Genomic DNA, 24,806 nt, shown 5'->3' on the forward strand with positions numbered 1-24,806 from the left:
CGTTTGTTCTGAGGCACTGCACAGAATTCCTAGAAACTGTACCTGCCGTTGGATACGCTTAACCTTTGCAGCGGGCACAACATATCCCCGAGAGTGGAGAGTGTTCAAAAGCCGGTTAGTGGCTGCAACATCAGTGTATTCTGATGGGCTTGCTAAAAGCAAATCATCAATGTATTGAATAACCATGGACCCATCCAAGAGTTGGAGATCTTGGAGAAGGCGGTGTAAGACCTGGGGAAAATAGGGTGGGCAAGTGAATGAATCCTTGGGGAAGATGAGTCCAGGTATACTGCTGGCCCTTAAAGGTACAGGCAAACAGATACAGAGACTCCTTATCCAAGGGAATAGCAAAATATGCATATTGTAAGTCCACACGCATCCGAGGGGATGTTACTAAGGATAGTGGCAGGATGAGGGACAATTGGATGTAAGGGTCAGACTACCTTATTTGTCTGAGGTCCTGGACTAGTCTCCATTCCTGGTGACAGGTTTAGGCACGGGTAGAATAGGAGTATTGCAAGGCCATTGACAACGGACCAATATACCTTTGGAGGACCAAAGCGATCAGGGAGGTTGTTATTCCTTCCACTGCCTCAGGTTTGAGGGGGTACTGAAATATCGAGGGTAAGGGTGCTCCTGGGATGACCTGTGTTTTTATGGGTGTGACTGGAGTATATTCTACCTCGTGTGGAAGCAGACCACAGGTCTGGAGAAGGCTCCTCCGAGGGGCTATGATGAGGGTGATGGTGACATAATGGCCCAAAGACAATAAAAGGATTGCAATAATATGTAATGAGACCATCAAGCCACCCGCTGTGAATAATCCTTTACTTCTGGGCCTGACTGTTGGATCAAGCGGTGTGCTAGAAATTCCAAGGACATAGCCCTTTTGCTGGTATTCACAGTCAGTGTGAGGTGAGGGGACACCAGACCTAATTGGTACCATTGGTGGGGTGGCACTTCCACCAGAAACGCTGATTCTTCCTTTCCATTAATATACCCTATAATAGTAACAGATAAACTTAATCCTAGATAGGGGGCATAAATAGCAGCCAATTTATGGGAAGCGCCTGTAGGGTCATAGCACAAGGTAACATGAGGGCTAGGGATCTGCAGAGGAGGGGTGAAATCTCGGAGATAAGTCAACTGTCCACCATTGTTCTGGATGCGAGTTTGCTTGCTGAGCTGGAAGATTAGTTTTCAGATGTTTCATCACACTTTTTTTTATTTGAAAAAAATATACTTTATTCATAAGATGTACAAAAAATAAAACATATTTATATACACCTACCCAGTCATGTAAGCCGTTCCGGGTGACCCAGGGGGTACCTATACCAACTAAAGGAAAAAAACAAAGAAAGAAGATAAAAAAACAAAGCAAAGAAAATACCCTGGCAGTCGTCACCCCGCACAGCCCCAGTTGACCCCCTGACCAGTTGGGGAAGGCACCGGCTGGGCGCACTTACCAGATAGGGCCCTTTTTTTTTCTATTCTGGACGAGGGGTTTCACACAGTGGTCTTTCCCCACCGCGCCTTGGCGGCGGCTGCCCCAAGCTTTAGCGAGTCCCTCAGCACGTAGTCCTGGACCTTGGAGTGTGCCAGTCTGCAACACTTGGTCGGGGTCAGTTCTTTCAGCTGGCAGACCAGCAAGTTGCGGACAGACCAAAGAGCATCTTTGACCGCATTGATGGTCCTCCAGGCGCAGTTGATGTTGGTCTCGGTGTGCGTCCCGGGAAACAGCCTATAGAGCATGGAGTCCCACGTCATGGAGCTGCTCGGGACGAACGTCGACAAGTACCACTGCATCTCCCTCCAGACCTCCTGCGCATAGGCACACTCCAGAAGGAGGTGATCGACAGTCTCGTTCCTTCTCCCCCCCCCCCCCCCCCACCCCCCCCCCCCCCCGCAGCCGCCTCGAGGGCAGCGTGCAGTGGCGCAGAGATTCTGGGCATGCGTAAAGGATCTCACTGGCAGAGCCCCTCTCACCGCCAGCCAAGCAATGTCCTTGTGCTTGTTTGAAAGTTCTGGCGATGAGGCATTCTGCCAAACGACTTTGGCAATCTGCGTGGGGAACCACATGACAGGATCCACCCTCTCCTTTTCCCGAAGGGTCTTGAGGATACTACGTGCTGACCACTGCCTGATGGCCTTGTGGTCAAAGGTGTTTCCCTTCAAAAATTTCTGAACGAAGGACAGGTGGTATGGGACGGTCCAACTACTCGGAGTGTTCCACGGCAATGAGACCAGGCCCATCCTTCACAACATTGGGGACAGGTAGAACCTCAGTAAGTAGTGACACTTGGTGTTTGCGTACTGAGGATCTACGCACAGCTTGATGCAGCCGCACACAAAGGTAGCCATCAGGGCGAGGGTGGCGTTCGGTACGCCCTTTCCCCCATTTTCCAGGTCTTTGTACATGGTGTCCCTGCGGACCTAGTCCATCCTCTACCCCCCCCCCCCCCCCCACCCCAACAAATGAAGTGGAAGATGGCCTGGGTGACCGCAGGGGCGCAGGTCCAGGGAATAGGCCAGGCCTGTGCCACATACAACAGTACTGAAAGCCTCTCGCACCTGACAACCAGGTTCTTACCCGCAATGGAGAGGGACCGGAGCGTACACCTGCCCAGCCTCTGCTTCACTTTGGTGATACGCTCCGCACAAGTCTTAGTGCACACCCCTGCTCCACCAAACCAAACACCCAGCACCTTCAGGTAGTCTGTCCTGACAGTGAAGGGGATGAAGGAGCGGTCGTCCCAGTTCCCGAAGAACATGGCCTCGCTCTTACCCCTATTGACTTTGACTTTGGCACCCGAGGAGAGAGCGGGCAGCCCTGCCTGACTCCAGATCTGACGGGAAAACTGCCCGATTCCCACCCGTTGATCGAGACTGCACTAACGATGTTGGTGTAGAGCAGCCGAATCCAATTGCGGATGCCCTCCCCAAACCCCAATTTGGAGAGGACGTCCCTTAGGTAAGCATGAGAGACCCTGTTGAAGGCCTTCACCTGGTCCAGGCTGACAAGGCAGGTGGCCACCCGCCTGTCCTGCACGTAGGTGATCATATCCCTGATGAGCGCGACGTTCTCAGCGATCTTCCTGCCCGGCACAGCACAGGTTTGGCCAGGGTGAATCACCGACTCCAGGACAGACCTGACCCGGTTGGCTATGACCTTGGCCAGGATTTTGTAGTCCACGTTCAATAGTGAAATGGGACGCCAATTCTTAATTTCTTCCCTCTCCCCTTTCCTCTTGTAAACAAGGGTGATGATGCCCTTCCTCATGGACTTGCACATTTCCCCTGCCCGAAGCGCACTATCGTACACCTCCAGCAGGTCCTAGCCGACCAGGTCCCACGGAGCGGAATACAGCTCGACCGGTAAGCCGTTGCTCCCGGGAGTCTCATTCCTCTCCAAGGACTTGGGCTCTGGTCAGCTTGTCCAAGGATATCAGCCGGTCCAGCCACTCCCTTGTGCCGTCGTCTAAGACCTCCGTGATAGACGACAGGAACGACTCAGAGGCCATGCTGTCCATGGGCTTGGCGTCATACAGTCCGGCATAGAAGGATCTGCTGATCCTCAAAATGTCAGGCCGAGACGACGTCACCGAGCCGTCGTCCTCCTTCAGCCGGCTAAGCACAGAGCTCTCTTTGTGCACCTTCTGAAAGAAGAAACACGAGCACGTCTCGTCCCGCTCCACAGAGTGGACCCTGGACCGGAAGATTATCCTGGAGGCCTCCGCGGCGAAGAGCGAGACTTTCTGGCCCCTCACCTCATGGAGGTCCTCTGTGACATCGACCCCCATCAACTGCAGAAGGAGCAGGTTCTGCACCCTTTTCTGGAGTCGCGACAGCTTTCCCCGCCCCTCTCTCGCCTTCCGAACACCCTTGAGGACAAAGAACCTCTTGATGTTCTCCTTCACCGTCTCCCACCAGTCGCCCGGAGACTCAGAGGGGTTTCACGGTTCTCCAACCGGCGTACTCCCTCTTAAGCTCCTCGACGTTCTCTGGGGTCAACAGAGTTGTGTTGAGCTTCCACGTCCCCTTGCCTGCCGGCCGGCCGGTCGTCCTGTAAGTGACAGTCGGCCAGCAGGAGGCAGTGGTCAGAGAAGAACACCGGCTCGACGCCGGTGGACCTGACCGAGAACGCCCGTGACACAAACAGGAAGTCTATCCTTGAGCGAATAGACCCGTCTGGCCGCAACCAAGTGTATCTCCGTTGCGCTCTGTCTGCAGGGGTGCTGAAGACGTCGAGCAGCTGTGCGTCCTTCACCGTGCCCATCAGGAATCTGGACGTGATGTCCAGTTGATTCCCCCTACCCGCTGTCCCCACGCTGGATCTTCCATCTGCATCGATGATGCAGTTGAAGTCTCCGCCTAGGATGACCGGCCGGGACGTAGCCAGCAGGGGTGGAAGCCACTGCAGGACGGCCAACCACTCACTCCATACCGCTGGGGCATACATGTTGATCAGCCTCAGGGGAGCGTTCCTGTAGGTGACGTAGCCCCTAGGAGGCGCCCCCCCCCCCCACCACCTCCTGAACTTGAGAGATGGTGAAGTCGCGCCCCTGCAGCGGAATAGCCAGGCCCGAGGAGCGACAGTCGTTACCCCCCGACCAGATCGAAGGCCCACAGGTCCAGGCGCCGGACCATTTCCCGTACCTGCTGAGGTGCGGTATCCCGCACCCCTGCAGAAACAGGAGGTCCGCCTTGACGGTGGTCAGGTAGGCCAACGTGGACACACATTTTGCGGTGGACTTGACGCTGCGCACATTAATGCTTGCAACTCGTACCCCCATTGTGGGCAGTGACTGCAGTACCCTCCCCAAGTCTGAGGTCCAGCCCCTCCATCTGTCCCTTCATGCCCATTGCCCGGGCCAACTGCTGGACGCTCTCCGGGCTCAGGAAACCGTCCGTGCTGCCTTCCGGGTGGCATCCCCCCGTCAGGGGTGCGGAGGCAGGAGAGTCCGGCTCTGGGTCAGGCTGGGGACGTGCTGTTTCCTCCTTCCCGCCTGGAAGTTCTGGGGGGACCTCCAGGACCCCAGCGGCACTTGGCTGGGTGTCGGAGGGAGCCTCAGGACGCGGGGGGGCAGAGCCTGCAGGGGTGCTTTGCCAGCCTCGGGCCCATCCTGCGGGGCTGGGCTCTCCTGCACATTAGTGGGGTCCTTGCAGGGCCCTGGAGCCTTCCTCCCCTCTGAGGGGGCTGGCCCCGCATTGCCCCTGCTGGCGACCTGGGCGTAGGTGGTCCCCCGCCGCGGGCATGCCCTATAGAGGTGGCCTGCTTCCCCGCAAAGGTTGTAGCTTTTTTCTTGTGGGCAATCCTTTGCAAGGTGTCCCTCCTCCCTGCAGATGGTGGCTTTGCAGTCGGCCGCCACGTGACCTGACCTACCCCAGGCATGGCAGACTTTAGGTTGCCCTGCGTAGGTCAGGTAGCCCTTGATCCGGCCGATCACGAAGCTGGACGGTGGGTGTACAATGTTCCCGTCCGCGCCCATCCTCAGCCTCACCTTGACCTGCCTCTTACTGGTCCAGATGCCGAAGGGGTCCATGATGTCAGTTAGGTCCCCTTCCACCTTCACGTACCTTCCAAGGAAGGTCAGGACATCAACTGCTGGCACATGCGGGTTGTACTTGTGTACAGTCACCATACGGCTCCTCTGCGCTGGCATCACGAACAGCGGGACAGCGGTCAATACAGAGAGGGGGCCCTCACCTCCTTTCTCCTTGAAAACCTCGAGGAAGCGCTCACAAAGTTTGGCACTCCTGAAGGTTACATCGTAAAAACCTCCTCTGGGGAAATCCTGTAGGCAGTAAATGTCCGCAGCAGCGAACTCACAACAGTCCAATAGGACCCTCTTCACGAAGAAGGTGCGGTCCACAGGTGCACCTTCATCCACCTTCTTCACGGAAACGCGGATGGTGTTCCGGACCCCTTGACCTGGGGCACAAGCATTTGCCGCAGCCATCGTTGCAGGTTGGCTGCTCCCCTGAACCAGCGTTAGGCCGAAGCCAGCATTAAGATCCACCGGTTGCAAGGGTGCACAGACAACCCGACGTCTTTCTTCCACCTCCAACACAGCGCTCTTCTCCTCTCAGTCCACGAAAAAGTGGGTCTTTATTTTGTTCCAGATGTAAGCTGGTTCACTGAGCTGGAAGGTTTGTTCCCAGACGTTTCGTCACCACTCTAGGTAACATCATCAGTGAGCCTCCGACGAAGCGCTGGTGTTCAGACCCGCTTTCTATTTATCTGTTTAGGTTTCCTTGGGTTGGTGATATCATTTCCTGCATTGGTGATGTCATTTCTGGAAATGACAGCACCAACCCAAGGAAACCTAAACAGATAATTAGAAAGTGGGACATAACACCAGCGCTTCGTCAGAGGCTCACTGATGATGTCACCTAGAATGGTGACGAAACGTCTGAAAACTAACCTTGGTGCTCAGCGAGCAAACTCACATCCAGAACCTCAACCTGAGCTACAAATCTTCTCAAAACCCGCTGTCCACCATTGTGGCGATCAATGAACCCAAAACTGTCTCTTAATTAGGTCACTCATAATACTAATGGCCTCGTTGAGACAGAGTTTCAGTTTGAAGAAAGCACAACAAATCTCTCCCTGCTAAATTAACTCCCAAATTGAGGGTCTGGGCAAATCAGACAGTCAGTGGTTCTGTTGAAGAGTGGGTGTTTTCCTGCCCAGTGAGCCCGCTAAGGCTTACTGAGGCAGGTGAGAGTTTAAACCCATATTGCAGTACATTTGAAGCATTCAGCGTAGCTGCTGTGGCCCCAGTATCAATCATAAAGGGAATTGCTAAACCTTGTACAGTTAGATTAACAATTGGTTCATCCTCTGGATCTCTAGTTAAAATGGGCAAATTATAGAGCTAAGGTAGTCAAGCTGAAAAGATATTACTAGTGGAAAAAGGTTGACTTCTTCCTTGGGAGTCTCCCTTGACGTTGATTCTGAGGACAATCTCTCCTCCAGTGATCCTGACTGCCACAGTTAAAACATCCCTGGGCAGAGTGAGGTGTTCTGCCTCGTGGCAGAGGGGCATTAGGCCTAAGGAACGGGGGAGCTGGTGCATATGGCACTCTATATTGAGGAGCAGTATGACCCTGTGGATGGGTTGCATCATTGTTACTGTCATTTTCGGCCCGGCTAGGAACATAGCTGTTGCTAATTCAAAGTCTGTCACTAGGGTTGCTGGATTTTTTGGGACTGGGTTGGCGTTGGGGATGCTGCACCACGTCATACTTGACCCTGTTTGGTTTGGATTCATTAACAGTGTTCTAGTAATAAGTCAAGGCTCTTCTCAGCTGGGGACGAGTATTATCTGGCCAATCCATGTTATTAGTGTGAGTAGCTGTTGCCACAGCCTCAGATAAACACTGCAGCGAAAGAGATTAAACTGTGGTGAGGGATTCCCTGCAATGTAGGTAGTATCACCAGCATAGGTGGCATTGGTGGAGCAGCAATGGCCCCAAAAATCAGGGCTGTTCTCCCCAGGTTTGGGTTTGCACTCTAAAACTTTGGTAATGTCTACCGGCTGCTGTAAAGTTCGCTTGAATGCATCTTTAATGGCTTGTAGCCAAAGACCTTCAGCCATGAGACCTGTAAAAGCATCCCAGCCCTGGGGAGCTGGGTTTCCTAGGTGGCTTTTCCATAAGACCATAAGACATAGGAGTGCAAGTAAGGCCATTCGGCCCATGAAGTCCACTCCGCCATTTAAATCATGACTGGGCATTTCAACTCCACCTCCCTGCACTCTCCCCGTAGCCCTTGATTCCTTGTGAGGTCAAGAATTTGTCGATGGATGCCTTCAAGGTATCCAATGTCCCGGCCTCCACTGCACTCCATGGCAATGAATTCCACAAGCACACCATTCTCTGGCTGAAGAAATGTCGTCTCATTTCAGTTTTAAATTTACCCCCTCTAATTTTAAGGCTGTGCCCACGGGTCCTAGTCTCCCTGCCTAACGGAAACAACTTCCTAGCGTCCACCCCTTCTAAACCATACATTATCTTGTAAGTTTCTATTAGATCTTTTCCACCTAGTACATTCACTAGGGGTAAGAGCCATCCAGCACAGGCTAAAGAGGTCTTGGGGGCATGGCTTGGTACATTTGAATAGTGCCCAGGATGTAGTCTGTGAAGTTGTCAGGATTAGTCTTTCAATCAGGGGTCCTTGACATAATTAAACACATCTCTTGTGGCTTCCAAGGGGTGTAGACATGCATGGTATTTTGACCTCTCCTGTGGTGGGTTCGGGTGAGGGACCGTGCTATTAGGAAATTGCCAATTTCTTTTACGGGAGTCCTTTAGGGGACGGGTATCTGAGGGTCTCTCCCAAACACTGTCCTCAGATTCACTATCCTCTGCTTGTGAATCGGGACTACCATACTTTTCACTACTTGTAGAATCGCTGGGGAACACTAGACAGGCACTAGAGGGCTGAGAAAACTGCACGCAGGGCTTACGTTTTTCAGGCTTCCCCCGTGAGTTTTAAAAGAATCCTGCCCTCCCTCCTTTTGTCCACTAGCGGTCTGTTCCGTATCCTGTTTCTTGTTTGCCTGTTTAGTTTTAGACCTAGTACGACAGAAGATAGGGCCTGTGAATGGCACCTGAGTTGGATGCATGGCAGAAGGCAAAGCCACGGATTCATCAGGTGAGTCATGTGGGCCGGTTACTGTAAGTACTGGAGATTCTATGGCAGGGCGTTTGATTTGGGCACGTCAGCGTATGGTGGCGGCGGTAAGAACACAGGTGATTGCTGGGGCTTATAGTAGCGTTGGGATGCCTGTATGTGTAGGTCGGCCAAAGAGGGGTAGAGTTGTGGAGGGGGTAGTGGTCCCGATGGAGCAGAGGGGTGCCTTCCCCAGTCCTCCCTGTGTTGCTTGTCTGTGTCATTGCTTTGAAACAACATCGGCAAGCCAGATAAGTCAGGATGTACCTCTGATTTTTCTTTTATTTCTGTCAACCCAGCCTGCCGCTCTAATCCCTGTTCTCTGTTTAGTTTTTTTCCTCTCCAGCCTTTCTTGTTTAACCCTTTCCTGTTCATTCATTTCATGATCCTCACACTGCAGCTTTAAAACGTCCCAAATTTTTGGTTTCCCCTCACTATCACAAGCGCTAATCTCTCTCCTACGTGCATTATCCACCCAACTGGTCAGTTTTGATTTCTCATCAGCTCCTCAGCTGTTTTTTTTTTCTCCAGGATGTCATTAACTCTTTCCATTTGCTTCCCACATTACGTGTCCATATTGCCTCCTCAGCTTTAATACATAGACTTACATCCCACGCCACATCCCCCCCCAAGATAACTGATACAAAGGGGGTCCGACACCCGACTTATCTAACGTCTGATCCATTTAAATGCTTTTACTTCCTTCTTATTTCTTTATACTGTTCCAGTGTCCTTGGTCTCTACGTTACACTTTAGGGGCCTGACCTTCACGTGGGGGATTTCTCCTCGTAACAACTGGTCTAAGGCAGGGTGTTTGAGACGGACACTAGTTCTCTGAATTCCCAATACTTATCTGGGGACTTGAACCCTGGTAGTGGAGGATTCTATCCTCCGAATTCCTAATACTTATAGTTGGGAAGACTTTAACCTCCAAATTCCTGACGCTTACCTGGGGACTCCGAACCCCAGCCACTGGGGGACTCTAACTTCCCGGAATTAGTTTGTCAGTTTGTACTGACCTGGGGACTCCGAACCCCAGCCACTAGGGGACTCTAACCTACCAGACTTAGGATTTACCAGTGTCCAATATCGTGGTTCGTCGCAGGGTTCAGTCAGTACAGACCCACATAGGGACGAGGGGTTGCACGGGTGGTAGGTTAGCGAGAGAGACCAAGGTGAATCATACCTTGTGGGCCCGTCCGTCTCACGCCACCGACATCCGAACGATCACTTACTCAGTCCTCCATGTGCGACCTCTGTAAATGTAGGAACCCTGCTTGCAGCGCCAAATGTCAGGTTCGTTTTTGGAGACCCTCATGGACTTGATGTAGTAGCAAGATGCTGGCCTGGCTACAAAAACACATTCCTTTATTATTAAGCAAGTATAAGCTGTGGAGGATTGCTATACACAACCCGGCACAGAGTGCTGGGATCCATAAGTGATTCTCCCCAAACAGTGGACAGTCCTCGCTTTTTGTATGAATTGGCTAATACAAAAAAAAATTACTACTTTTGGAACATAAAGAGAACAGGTTACAGTATTGATCATTCGCGAAGTCACTGATAATGGCAGGATGCATTTTCAAGTTGCTGAAGTGACAGAATGCGATTTCAAGCCACCGAAGTGTCTGGCTTGAACAAAAGGTCACTGATAATGCCACTTCAGTGTAAACGGGAGCTTCATACCTTTACAGAAGTTTCACCCTCTTACAGAAGTTTCTTAAGGAAGGACGCCACTTTGATTGGGACAACACATCCATCCTAGGAAAAGCCAAACAGAGACACGCACGAGAATTCCTAGAAGCATGGCATTCCAACCGGAACTCCATCAACAAACACATTGATTTGGAGCCAATCTACCATCCCCTGAGAAAAAGAAAAGGAAATGACATCACCAATGCAGGAAATGACATCACCAACCCAAGGAAGCCTAACCAGATAAATAGAAAGCGGGACATAACACCAGCGCTTCGTTGGAGGCTCACTGATGATGTTACCCAGAATGGTGACGAAACGTCTGAAAACGAATCTTCCAGCTCAGCAAGCAAACTCACATCCAGAAGTTTCATTCCCTTACAGAATTACAGATGTCTCACACCTTTACAAACGTTTCCCACCCAATTCTATGCAGGCAGGAAGTTTAAGACAGTTTCCACATACCCCTGTGTAGGAAGATAAGGAGCATAAATATTAATTCATTAACATCTCAGCACCGCATCCACTCACTCAAGTGGAATAGCAGCAGTGTATACTATTTTTAAGATGCACTGCAGAAATTCACCGAGATCCTTAGGATGCATCTTTCAAGCCGAAGATCACTTCCATCTAGAAGGACTAGGACAGCAGATACCTCAAAACGCCACCATCTACAAGTTACCCTCAAAGCCACTCAACATAATCTTGTCTAATCATGGAAGCTAAGCAAACTCGGAACTGGTTAACACTTGGATGGGAGACTGCCTAGGAATACCAGGTGCAGTAAGTACGTTTTAAAAAAAAAAGTCAGCTGAAACAGCTCAGGTGGGAGAGTTAGACTGAAGAATTGGATGTCCTTTGTTCAGTCCCAGGTTTCGTGAAAATAAATATGTACATTTTCTTTGGGCAGCGCAGTGGGTCAGTAGTTAACGATGCTGCTTCTCAGCACCAAGAATTTGACTTTTAAGTCCAGTCTCTAAGTATCTGTGTGGAGTTTACATGTACTCCCTGAGTCTGCATGAGTTTCTGCCAGTTGCTCAGGTTTCATCCCACAGTTCAAAGATGTGCAGGTTAAGTGGATTTGCTATGGTAAATGCAAGATTATGGGGATAAGGTTGAGGGACTGAGTCTAGATGTGACACTGTTTGAAGGATTGGTGCAGACTTAATGAGTTGAATGACTGTTTTCCACATTGTAGGGATTCTATGATTCTACTTGGAAATACATCCTTCTCTGTCGCTGGTTCAAAATCCTAGAAGTCCCTCCCTAATGTGTCAACCCACAGCAGGTGGACTGCAACATCTCAAGAAGGCAACTCAGTACCACCTTCTCAAGGACAATAAATGCTGGCCTAGCCAGTGACTCTCACGTCCCACAAGTGAATGTTTGCTTTTTTCTTTCGAAGAAAGCATTCTTCCAGTTAGCATAAATTTAAGATGGAGACTGTCACAGTTATAGATATGGCCTTAGGATTTTTGCTCATGCTCATATCAAACATTGGAGGTTACAAACCATTGGTTTGGTTTGACCTGAGTGAACAGTCAGGCTGGGGGGGACGGAATGAAAACCAGAAATGTTTCCAGCAATGAACCACTGGAACAGATAATTGAATGTGTTGTAATGGTTTTAAAAATAAGTTTCAGAATCGAAATAGTAAATGTCAACAAAATATCAAACTCTCCTGATTTTCTCCTATTATCCATCTCTTGACTCCATATTGAGCACCAATTTGAAGAAACACTAAAGATGACAATGACATTATGTAGTCTGGGTGGAAACTTCAATGTCGCCACTAAGGACAACGTCACAGCCCCATGACTATCTGAGCCCTAAAGACACAGCTGGTAGTATGGGTCTGTGACTACTTGACCTTGTTCTCACCAATCTATCCGGTGCAGATGTATTGATTTTGATAGTTTCAGTAGGAATGACCACCATGTAATCCTTGATTCAGGATCTGCAACTAAAGACTAGACACCCATGAAGCACTGGAGGCCATCAACAACAGCAGAATTCTAATCATCCACTATTTAAAATAACATGGCATAGCCTCCATTCATCAAGCCAAGGGATTAACCCTGACTCAATGAAATGTGCAGGACAGCCTGCTAGCAGTAGCATGACGTACACATAAAAATAATGTACCATCGTGGTGAAGCTACAACATGGGATTGCCTGCATGCTAAACAGTGTGCAACAGACAGGGCGAAGCAGTTCCACTTCAACTGAATTAACATCAAGCTCTGTTGTCCTGCCACATCCAGTTGTAAAAGGCAGTGGACAATTAAATGACTCACTATTGGAGGAGGCCCTACAAATATCCCCATCCTCACCTATACAGGAGCACAGCACATCTAGTGCAAAATGATAGAGCAGTACTTGGAAAATACTTCAACTTCTCTCATATCAGGAATGTGATGGAAAGAATTGTTGATTAATTTGATGGGGCAAGGGGTAGCCTGCTGATTGACACTCTGCTTAAGGTCCACTAGGGCTATTCGGCTCCTAACCTTATGAAAGCATTGGTTCAAATGTGGACTAAAGAACTGAACTCCAGTGGTGAGGTGAGGATGACTGTCCTTTTATATAAGGACAACATTTGACTAACTGTGACATCAAGGACCTCAAGGGAAAACTAGATTCAATGGGAATCTGCTAGAATTGGGGAGGGGATAGTGGTGGTGTGCAGGTGTGTTAAATGGAAGCTGCCCACCTGTTTGGAGTCAGACCTGACACACAAAGGTAGTTAAGGTTGTTTGAGGTTGATTTATCTTGAACCCAGGACATTACTACACAATTTGTTTAGGTAGTGTTTTAGGCCTACTCTGTGCAGCTGAAAGTGCTGGACACTTGATAACACCTCACACTGAAGCAGTCAGTGTCTATTTACAGCAAGACCTGGACATTCTCGGGATTAGGTAATTATGCAACTGTGGTGCCACACCAGTGGCAGGCAATGACATTCTCTCTTGTTGGAGTCTATAACTATTGCTTCATGATGTTCAATGCCGTTACCAATGCTGCAACCCTCAATATCCTCATCGTGGCTTTGCCACTGACCAAGAACTGAATTGACCAGCTGTAAGATGCTGAGGCGGCAAGAGCAAGTCGGAGTCTGGGAATTTCGCGACAAATAACTTGCTAACTGTGGCCATACGCCATCTGTACAGCACAAGTGAAGTCTGTAATGAAATACAGAAATGAAAACAGAAGTTGCTGGAAAAGCTCAGCTGGTCTGCCAGCTAGAAATGGGAAGAAAATGCTGGCCCAGCCATTGTCTACCTCTCATAAACAAATCTTAAAAAATAAGAGATAGTAGGAACTGCAGATGCTGGAGAATCTGAGATAACAAGGTGTAGAGCTGGATGAACACAGCAGGCAAAACGGCATCACAGGAGCATTTCATTTCTGTATTTCATTACACACTTACCTTGTGCTGATGTTTCGGACCTAGACCCTTCTTCAGAAAAGTGTCTAGGCCTGAAACATCAGCTTTACTGCTCCTATGATGCTGCTTGGCTTGCTGTGTTCATCCAGCTCTACACCTTGTTAACTTAAAAAAAAAGAGACTGGACATTACTATTACTGTGCTATCAACTTAAAATTATTTGAAATTCAACCTTCTGTTCCAACGCTTCTTCAAGCAGCTGTCTCTCTGTGTAACTGATGCATGTGTATCACCTGTCACTGAATGTTCACACACCCATGTTATTTAAGCAACTGTCAGCAGAGTTTCAGTTAGAATGGAATGAAGGCATGAGACACACCTTAGGGAAACTAACCCACCCAAACCACATCTACCTTCTATTAAAATATCTTTGCATGTATAATAAACTAACTGGACACCAATATTTTGCCCAAGCTGCATTTTTGCAACAATGTATACTTAGTGCTTTTCAATTTCGTAAAATGTGCAAAGGTGCGTCACCTGAGGGTGATAGGACGAGGGTAGGTAAGGTATACTGGACACTTGCCTTTATCAGTTGAGCCATAGCTAGTAACTTCCCTGCTATTATGTTGGAGCTTTAGAGGAGTTTGCGTCGGCTACAGCTGGAGTACTGTGTGCAGTTCTGGTCACTGTACTGGTTGAAATATGTGATTGTACTGAATGGGGTACAGAGGACATTCACCAGGCTGTTGCCTGGGATGGGGGCTTAACTATGCTGGTGAACTGAGAAAGTCAGGTCGGTAACATCTCCAGAAAAGGAATTTGTGGAATGTCTTGAGATGGCCTTTTTTTTTTGAGCATTTTGTGGTAGGAAACCAGAAAGTCTGGATTAGCTGATGTGTACTGAGGCAGACTTGATTAGGGAGCTTAAGGTGAAGGACCCCTATGGTCACTACCCCTAGGGGCAGTGACCATAACGTAATGGAATTTATCCTGCTGTTTGCAAGGGAGGAGCTACTGCCCCACCGGAGGACCAAACATCCTAGATCACTGCTACACCATCAAAAATGGTGTACAAGGTAATGAGAGGCATGGATAGAGTCGATAGCCAGAGACTTTTCCCCAGGGCAGGATTGACTGCCATGAGGGGTCATAGTTTTAAGGTGTTAGGGGAGACATCAGAGGAAGGTTCTTCACCCAGAGAATTGTGAGTGCATGGAATAGTTTGCCAGTGGTAGCCGTGGAAGCAGAGTCATTAGTGACATTTAAGCGACTGCTGGACATGCACGTGGACAGCAGTGAATTGTGGGGAATGTAGGTTAGGTTATTTTATTTTTGGATTAGGATTATTCTACGGCACAACATCATGGGCCAAAGGGCCTGTACTGTGCTGTACTTTTCTATGTTCTATGTTCTAAAAATGCCTTCTGCTCCAGCCCCTATCCGCAGTTCGGAAAATCACATCACAACGCTGTGTTCCTCCTCCCAGCATACAAGCAAAAGCTGAAATGGGAGGATCCTTCACAGAAATACAATACTGATCTGAGGCAGCGGAAGAGTATCTCAGGGTCTGCTTGGAATCGGTGGACTGGACTGTATTCAAGCACTCAGTGGAAAACCTGGAGAAGTACGCCACCACCATTACGGACATCATTAGCAAATGTGTAGGAAGACTGTGTGCCAAAGAAGTCAGTCTGGGTGTTCCTGATTTGGAAACCTTGGATCAACCAGGAAATCCACTCCCAGCTAAAGACCAGGTGTGCAGCATTCAAGTTGGACCATCCAGACGTATATAGAAAATCCAGATATGACCTCTGCAAAGCCACCAGATGCGAAGACATAGTCCTGGCCCAAGTTAGAGGCCCAAACTAACGTTTCCTGATTCCCACTGCCTGTGACAAGGCCTAAACGTTTTGGGACACCAAATGAAGTGGAGCAAGATGACAGATGAAAACACATCCCTCCCTGATGGGGGTGGCACGGTGGTTCAGTGGTTAGCACTGCAGCCTCACAGCGCCAGGGACCCGGGTTCGATTTCAGCCTCGGGTAACTGTCTGTGCGTCAGTTTGCACATTCTCCCCGTGTCTGCATAGGTTTCCTCTGGGTGCCCCTGTTTCCTCCCACAGTCCAAAGATGTGCAGGCTAGGTGGATTGGCCATGCTAAATTGCCCGTAGTGTTCAGGGGTGTGTGGGTTATAGGGGGATGGGTCTGGGTGGGATCCTCCAAGGGGCGGTGTGGACTTGTTGGGCCAAAGGGCCTGTTTCCACACTGTAGGGAATCTAATCTAATCTGATACACTCAATGCTCTGTTCGAACAGAATGCAAGTGGCATGGTGTCACCTACCCAAATAGCTCCAGGCACACCTGTGCCCTCCTCGGCCCCACAATAGGGCTGATTCAACATCGGTTTGGTCAAGGGGAGCCCATGCCTCTCCTATCTGTTAGAATTGTTTTTGAAGAGGTAACAAGCAAAGTAGACAAGGGAGCAAGTGAGTATGATTTATTTGGATTTCCAGAAGGCTTTTGGCAGGGTGCTATGCTGGAGTCTGCTAAATAAGATAAGAGCCCATGGAGTTAGGGGTAAGGTACTGATGTGGATAGAGTATTGGCTGATTGGCAGAGGCAGCGAGTGGAGATAAAGGGGCCTTTTTCAGGAAAGCAGCTAGTGACTAGTGGAGTTACGTTGGGACTACAACTATCTATGTTATATATTAACAATTTGGGCAAAGGAACTAAGAGTTCTGTTAAATTTATAGATGACAAAAAATTAGGTGGAGGGGCAGGTAGTGTTGAGGAAGTAGAAGGCTGTAGAAGGACATGGTTAGGCAAGGAGTGTCTGCAAAGAAGTGGCAGATCGAGTACATAGTGGGAAAATGTGAGATGCACTTTGATTGAGAGGAAGAATAGAAGCATAGACAATTTTCTAAACAGGGAAAAGCATTTGATATGTGAAGCACAAAAGTACTTGAGTCCTAGTTCAGGATTCTCTTAAGATTAACATGTTAAATGCAGTGTTGGCATTCATTTTCAAGAGGGCTAGAACACAAGAGCAGGGATGTACTGCTGAGGCTATACAAGGCTCTGGTTAGACGGTATTTCGAATATTGAGAGCAGTTTTGAGCCCTGTATCTAATGAATAATGTGCCAGCATTGGAGGCAGTCAAGTGGAAATTTTAGAAGAATGATCCAAGGGATGAAAGGCTTGTCACTTGAAGTGTGTTTGAGGACTGTCATCTGTATGCAATGGAGTTTAGAAGGATGAGAGGAGGTCTGACTGAAGCTCACAGAATTGAGTGGCATGGATAAAGTAGAAAGTATGAGGCTTTTTCCCCAGGATGGAAGGATCAATTACAAGGGGACACACAGTACAGAATACTGCGAGACCTGGATAGAGTGAACATGGAAAAGATCCTTCCAATAGAACAAAGAACAGTACAGTGCAGGAATGGGCCCTTTGGCCTTCCAAGCCCATGCTGACACATTTTTGCCCCTCCGTATTAAAACTGTCTTCACTTGCAGGATCTGTATCCCTCTATTCTGTTCCTATTTATGTATTCCTCCAGGTGCTTTTTAAATGTTGCTATTGTGCCTGCTTCCACCATCACCTCTGGCAGTGCATTCTGGGCACTCGTCATCCTTTGTGTGAAGAATGTACCTCTTTTTAAACTGCACCCCTTGCTTCTTGAACCTGTGTCCCCTAGTTATTGACTCCTCCACCCTGGGGGGAAAAGCCTCATACTTTCCACTCTATCCATAACATTCACAATCTTGTAAACTTCTATCAGGTTGCCATTCAACCGCCTGTGTTCCAGTGGGGAAAAACCCAGTTTATCCAACCTTTCTTCATAGCTAAAATCCTCCAAATCAGGCAACATCCTGGTAAGCCTTTTCTGTATGTTCTCCAAAGCTTCCACATCCTTTTCGTAGTGTGGTGACCAGAACTGTACACAATATTCCAAGTGCGGCCTAACCTAAGTTCTGTAAAGCTGCAGCATTACTTGTCTGAACATTTGTCATAACATTTCTGAAGCAGGGTCCAGACCCGAAACATCAGCTTTCCTGCTGCTCTGATGCTGCTTAGTCTGCTGTGTTCATCCAGCTCTAAACCTTGTTATCTCAGATTCTCCAGCATCGGCAGTTCCTACTATCTCTCGCCATAACTTGTACTCAAAGACCCTAGCAAGAGAGAGTAGGACCTGAGGGCAGGGAAGGAATGACCATTTAGAACTGAGATGAGGAGGTATTTCTTCAGCCAGAGTGTGGTGAATTATGGAACTCATTGCTGCAGAAGGTTGTGGAGGCCAAGTCACTGAGCGTATTCAAGATAAAGACAAAGTTCTTGACTAGTTAGATCATTAAATCAAAGATTAAAAGGAGAAGAAGTGTTGAGTTTTTTTAAACACTGGAGCAGACTCAATGGGTCACATGGCTTAATCCTGCTCCTGTATCTTGTGGTCTTAAGAAATGTTTTAGCTGTGAATCGAATCAAGCAGAGAAAGCTGAGAGGGAACCTGATTGAAGTGTCAAGGGGGGCTAGAAAGTAGCAGTTTTCCCCCTAGTTGAAGTGTCAATAACAAGGGGTTATAATTTTCTGCCTTTCACAAAATAATTTAGAGGGATTTTGAGGAATTTTTTTTTTAAACCCATAGGGTGGTAGGGAACTGCCCAGAGTGTAGTTGGGAAGGTTTGGACTAGTGTAGATTTAGTTTGTTTTTGGCAGTACAGATTCCATGGGCCGAAGGGCTTCCTCTGTACTGTATGATTCTGTGACCCTATGGTGATTAATATTAAAAATAAAGGAAACAAACCAAAAGATGACTAAGAACTGAGTCAAAGTAGTAGATTAAAGGAACATTTTCATGGAGGAGTTGGACGGCGGTGACATCTAGGATTGGATTTTGGACCTTAGGGCTGAGCTTTTGAAGCCATGTTCTCCTGTATTAAAATGAAGAAATCTCGTCATACAAGGCCAGAATTGAAGGATAGATGTGGGAGTGTTGTCAGGTTGCGGGCGTTTACAAGAATAGGAGGGAAAAGGGCAAGAAGACATATGTAATGAAAGATGAGCATTTTAAAATTGAGGTACTGCTGTGTTGAAAGTTAATATGGGATTGTGAACAGTTGTATGTAGTTGACAATGGTGAGAAATTAGCACTAATGAACTAACAATTGGTAGAACTCCTGTCTGTCAGATATAGATTTAAATTTCAGATCAGGAATCCACGCTCTAATCCAAAATGACTGTCTAGTCTCGTACCAAGGAGCTGCTGCATTAATGAAGATTTTATTTAGGAGATGAAACATTGGTCTGTCTGCCTACAAAAGTCATTGCATTCCAATATAATGCATTTGTGAGAAACTTATCAGGAAAGTGGCTTAAGAATCATGCTTTACTGAACTGTTAATACAATTTTTTAGAATGTTCTTTTCACATTGCTGTATTTTGTTGTTCAGGATCTTGTTCAGTATGTATTAAAGTGCTGTAACTTGCTTTGCTTTTATTTAAAGGTGTATTCATTGTTGCTGCCAAACGTACCCCTTTTGGCACATATGGAGGAGTGCTGAAGGATCACACAGCCACAGATTTAGCTACACACGCTGCAAGAGCTGCACTCGCTGCTGGAAAGGTTGACTATGACTCGGTGGACAGCATCATTGTTGGAAATGTAATGCAGGTCAGTATGAGGTGGATCACAATTTTCGAGTTGCAACACTGCAGCTGCCATTATGTTCTAAGCCTTTGTTTTCAAACATTTCTGTTGCTGGGCAGGAACTCGAGATATTGATGCACGTGCAGAAAACTCCTCTTTAACTAAGCTCCTTTCATTCACAATGTATCTACATAACCAACTCGTGATTGCACAAGTATCATTTCAAATATTGAATCTTTTTATCTTTATTCTAGGAACACTGAGGAAACAGTAATGTTTCCATTTAAGTTCAACATAGATATTTAAAAATATAGAGCTTGATATTACAGGAGCTTAAATAGTGACAAATTGCTGTCATCAGACTGCAAAGTGTCTCTGGTCAAAAACTTTTACAGCATAGAAGGAGATCCTTTGGCCCTTCGTATTCATGCTGGTCATTTATGCACCTATCTACTGTAATCCTGTTTTCTAGAACTTGGTCATTACCTTTATTTGTCATAGCGTTTCAAGTATTCACCTAAATAACATATCATATGTTCCCTTGCTTCTTTTAATTGTCCCAAAACGCATGACTTCAAACTTTTCAGGACTAAATCATCATTTTTGAGGTTTACTCTTCTCTCTAAAGAGTCAAGCCACTATATTTGATAACAGATCTCTTGAATTTCTCCAATAGTTTGTTCTAGAACTTAGCCTTGCAACTTTTTTTTAACAATTTTCAGCTGCACTAATATTGCTGAACCTTGTCTTTTGTGAAGTGTTGTCACACTAACCTCAACAGCTTTCGCACTTCTCAGTATTACTGAAACCTATTTTTAAAAATTTGTGCCTTTTGTAACATTTTGTAGGTAATTGTATTTCTTGCACTCTCAGGAGGCATATACAAAAACTTGATTTGGTATTGTTGGTATGAATCATTTGAGGCATATTGTTTAACAGCTATGATTAGATTTCATTGGTTCAGTCAATACTGGTTTTAATATAATATGAATCTAACTTCCTTACCTCGAAGGTATTTTTAGTTTAGGCAAACTAGGTTATATACAACCTCTAACTCACTGGTGTCAGATGCACTGGAGACAGTTGCAGAAGTACCATTGGGCATTGGCTAAGAAGGCGCTTGTTCAGCAAGATGTAGGTGATGGGGGAGTGGACTCTGAATTTGGAGCAGGATGTGTGGAAAACATGGAGTTTATAGGAGGTGAAGGACAGGAAACTTAAGAGTGTTGGAAGATTTGAGTCTAAAGGTGACAATGGTGTTAGGGACTTCACTGACAAGGAGCGTGAAGGAGGTATGGAGATTCATTAGTTTTATCTGAATTCCTGAGTATTTAGAAATACAAGCACATGAACACTCACCCTTTCTGTACAGATGATTTCAGTGAAGGTCGACATTGATCTTTTAATTATGTTTTAAGAAATCCTGCAGCACCTGCTTTATTCTATAGCCCCCTTCTGATCATACTGGTTTTCCTTAGCAAACTAGCACATTACTCTGGACCCTCACCAGTAATGACTAAAAAGTGCAGTGGTCAGTCTAAAAAGCTTTACCTCTCACTTTCCTAGTGGTTCTAAATAAAATTTTGATGATTAGACTGGATGGTTATATCAGTGCCACTGTCCTCGTGGCTCAAAACATCATTGGTGAGCCCATACCTTGAATATTGTGTACAGTTTTGATCCCCTTACCTGAGGAGGAATGAAGTTACATTCGAGGCAGTTCAGAGGAGGTTTAGTAGGTTGATTCCAGAGATTAAGGGTTTGCTTTATGAAGAGGTATTAAGCTTGTACTCTGGATGTGAGTTTGCTCGCTGAGCTGGAAGGTTAGTTTTCAGATGTTTCGTCACCATTCTAGGTAACATCATCAGTGACCCTCCGTTGAAGCTTCATCGGAGGCTCACTGATGATGTTACCTAGAATGGTGACGAAACATCTGAAAACTAACCTTCCAGCTCAGCGAGCAAACTCACGTCCAGAACCTCAACCTGAGTTACAAATCTTCTCAAAACTCATTAAGCTTGTACTCTCTGAAACTTAGAAAAGGAGGAGGTCTAATTGGAATATATAAGATGCCAAAGGGGATTGACAAAGTGAACATTAGAGAGGATGTTTCCTTGTGTGAGGCAATCTAGAACAAGCGGTCATGGTTTTAAGTTAAGGGGTTGAAGATTTTAAAATGGAGATGAGGAAGAGGAGTAGCTTCTCTCAAAGGATCGTGAATCTGTGGAATTCACCAGCCCAGTGTGCGGTGAATTCAGGATGTGGAGTAAATTTAAGAAGGCCATTGTGAATTAAAAATTTGATTAAGGGTTGATGAGCTATGGAGAGTGGGCAGTTAAGTAAAGTTGAGGCCAAGATGAGGTCAGACATGATTGTACTAAAATGGTGGCACAAGCTTGAGGGGCTGAATTACACCTAATTCTTAAATTCAACTTGTAAAGTTGGAATACCAAGAGGCAATCAGCCCAAGTGAACTAAAAGGATGTTTCTCAATATTGACTATTTTTCTTTATGACCTCATAATGCATTTCCCACTCTTCATGTTGGAATCAGACATTTTTGTAAATTAATTTCTACTTGGTACTAGTGGTAGTGTAGAAATAAGTCAGTGCTGACGTGTAAAAATGGTCTACCTTCCCTTAAAGTAACCTCTTTCAATGAACATGCATAACATCTATCAGACTTTACCCTGCTTTGTTAAAGTAGTGGTATTTGACACAAGTTGAAATAAATATCTCCTTTTGTTTTAAATAAAGAGCTCTCCAGATGCTGCTTATATTGCAAGACATGTTGGACTACAAGTTGGAATTCCAATCCCAGTACCTGCCTTAACTGTAAACAGACTCTGTGGATCTGGTTTCCAGTCAATTGTCTCTGGAGCTCAGGTACTGAACAACAGCGCTCTCTCTTTTTCTCTCTTTTTCTCTCTCTTTCTTTTCCTTCCTTCTTCCTTCTTTCTCTTTCTTCCTCCCTCTCTTTCTCTTTCTTCCTCCCTCTCTTTCTCTTTCTTCCTCCCTCTCTTTCTCTTTCTCTCTTTCTCCATGTACGCTTGTGTGTGTCTTCCTTTCTCTGTGTGTATGTGTGTCTCTCGCTGTGAGATTGAAGGGAAGTGGATGTTTCCTCTCTTGTGCGGCCACTAAATGGGAAGTGCTTTGGTGCTGACAACTACTTTTGATAATTGTGCTAAAATCTGTACTTACTTGAATCATCTTGTGGAGGGAATTCTTTGGAGGGGTGGTGGCTGCAATACAGCTAACCCTCAGCCAGCACATCTGATCTGTTCCTAAAACATGATGTACTAAACAAAAGCATGCTAAGTCAGTTTTCATTTAAAGAAAATCCACTTTTCAAGAAAACGTGCAAATCAAATTTGGAAAGGTTTCTGTGCTGTAATTTTTGTATTTAAAGAACTTTTTATTGAACCCCTACAGTGGAAGCAGGCCGATTGGCCCATCGAGTCCACACCAACCATCCTAACAGCATCCCACCAAGACCCTATCCTTGTCACCGCTGCCACCATGTTGCCTTTGCCAATTCTTTACACAAAGGCACCAACCTCTGTCTCTCGGGATTGCCAAACTATAAGTGGGTTCTATTTATTTGAAGAATACCTTTTGATATGGAGATAAATTACAGGAGAACTCAACACATAGGTCAATGCTAGGGGTTCAATACATACCACAGCAACTACCAATACTAATAGCAACAAAGTGTTACTGGTTAACCAGTTTGCTGATCACGTATTGCTTTGCTGATGGAATGTACATTACTTGAATGCTCAAAGTGTAATCACAACAACAGTGAGAAGGAGGGTCAGGGGAGTGATGCTATGAAAGGTTTGGGCATGAGGAGCAGGGAACAGAAAGGAAGCAGTGAGCAGGAGTGGCTGTAAATAAATTTCCATTTAAATAAGATAACAAAGTGCGGAGCTAGATGAACACAGCAGGCCAAGCAGCATCTTAGGAGCACAAAAGCTGACGTTTTGGGCCTAGTCCCTTCGACAGAGCTACACAGGGAATGTCCCTAATTAGCAAATCACGCTAAAGGGAAAGACTTTATTGGAATATGATTTTAGATGGGGATTATCTATAAACTTTTTTCTTTTACAATGCAGTTGGCCTCAAAATGCAACATTTGAAGGGAAGACAGGATCTAAATCAGCTCATTGTTGTGGTATGGGTTACACGGAAGGCATGATGCATTACTTAAATTGAGTAATAATAGAAATTAGACTTATCATAGAGACATGATTTATTTATCTGTCAAATGCTTCCAGAAACTTCAGGTTATCTAAGGGAATTTAAGGGAATCGAACTACTGAGAAATTAACATAGTTTCATTGTTTGTCTCAGACGAAGTGCACAAACTATCCTTGCATGTACACAATCTACTATCTTGATTGCAAGAAATAATTTAGAAGACAAGTAAAATTTCGGCTTTTATTGCAAGAGGGTTGGAGTTCAAAAATGGGGAAGTCTTGTTACAACTGTACAAAGTGAGGCTGTATTAAAGATATTGGGAACTGCAGATGCTGGAGAATCCGAGATAACAAAATGTGGAGCTGGATGAACACAGCAGGCCAAGCAGCATCTTGGGAGCACGAAAGCTAACGTTTTGGGCCTAGACCCTTCATCAGAAAAGGGGGAGGGCGAGAGGGTTCTGAAATAAATAGGGAGAGAGGGGGAGGCAGATCGAAGATGGGTAGAGGAGAAGATAGGTGGAGAGGAGAGAGACAAGTTAAAGGGGCAGGGATGGAGCCAGTAGAGGTGAGTGGATGTAGGGAGGGGATAGGTCAGTCCGGGGAGGATGGACAGGTCAAGGGGTGGGATGAGGTTAATAGGGAGGAAATTGGGGTGCAGATTGAGGTGGGAGGAGGGAATAAATGAGTGGAAGAACAGGTTAAGGAGGCAGGGACGAGCTGGGCTGGTTTTGGGATGCTGTAGGGGGAGGGGAGATTTTGAAGCTTGTGAAATCTACATTGATAGCAGTGGGCTGCAGGGTTCCCAAGCAGAATATGAGTTGCTGTTCCTACAACCTTTGGGTGGCATCATTGTGGCACTGCAGGAGCCCAGGATGGACATGTTGTCCAAGGAATGGGAGGGGGATGTTGAAATGGTTCGTGACTGGGAGGTGCAATTGTTTATTGTGAACCAAGTGTAGGTGTTCTGCAAAGCGGTCAACAAGCCTTGGTTTCCCCAATGTAGAGGAGGGTACAGCGGATGCAGTATATCATTGGCAGATGTGCAAGTGAACATCTGCTTGATGTGGAAAGTCTTCTTGGGGCCTGCAATGGGGTGAGGCAGGAGGTATGGGGGCAAGTGTAGCACTTCCTACGGTTGCAGGGAAAAGTGGTGGGTTGGAGGGGAGTATGGAGCGGACAAGGGAGTCCTGGAG

The 24,806-nt window shown here is 46.6% G+C and overlaps 1 protein-coding gene across 2 annotated transcripts in view; it reads left to right on the plus strand.

Annotated features, from left to right (window-relative positions):
* acaa2 (acetyl-CoA acyltransferase 2) overlaps positions 1-24,806 on the plus strand; it is a 70,527-nt gene that overhangs the window by 10,136 nt on the left and 35,585 nt on the right. For both annotated transcript variants that reach the window (XM_048531506.2, XM_048531516.2), the window contains exons 2-3: positions 19,270-19,436; positions 22,169-22,297. In XM_048531506.2, the coding sequence (XP_048387463.1) occupies positions 19,270-19,436; positions 22,169-22,297 (296 nt within the window). The remainder of the gene's footprint in view (positions 1-19,269; positions 19,437-22,168; positions 22,298-24,806) is intronic.

The sequence above is a fragment of the Stegostoma tigrinum genome, chromosome 1, assembly GCF_030684315.1.
Source record: "Stegostoma tigrinum isolate sSteTig4 chromosome 1, sSteTig4.hap1, whole genome shotgun sequence".
NCBI lineage: Eukaryota > Metazoa > Chordata > Chondrichthyes > Orectolobiformes > Stegostomatidae > Stegostoma > Stegostoma tigrinum.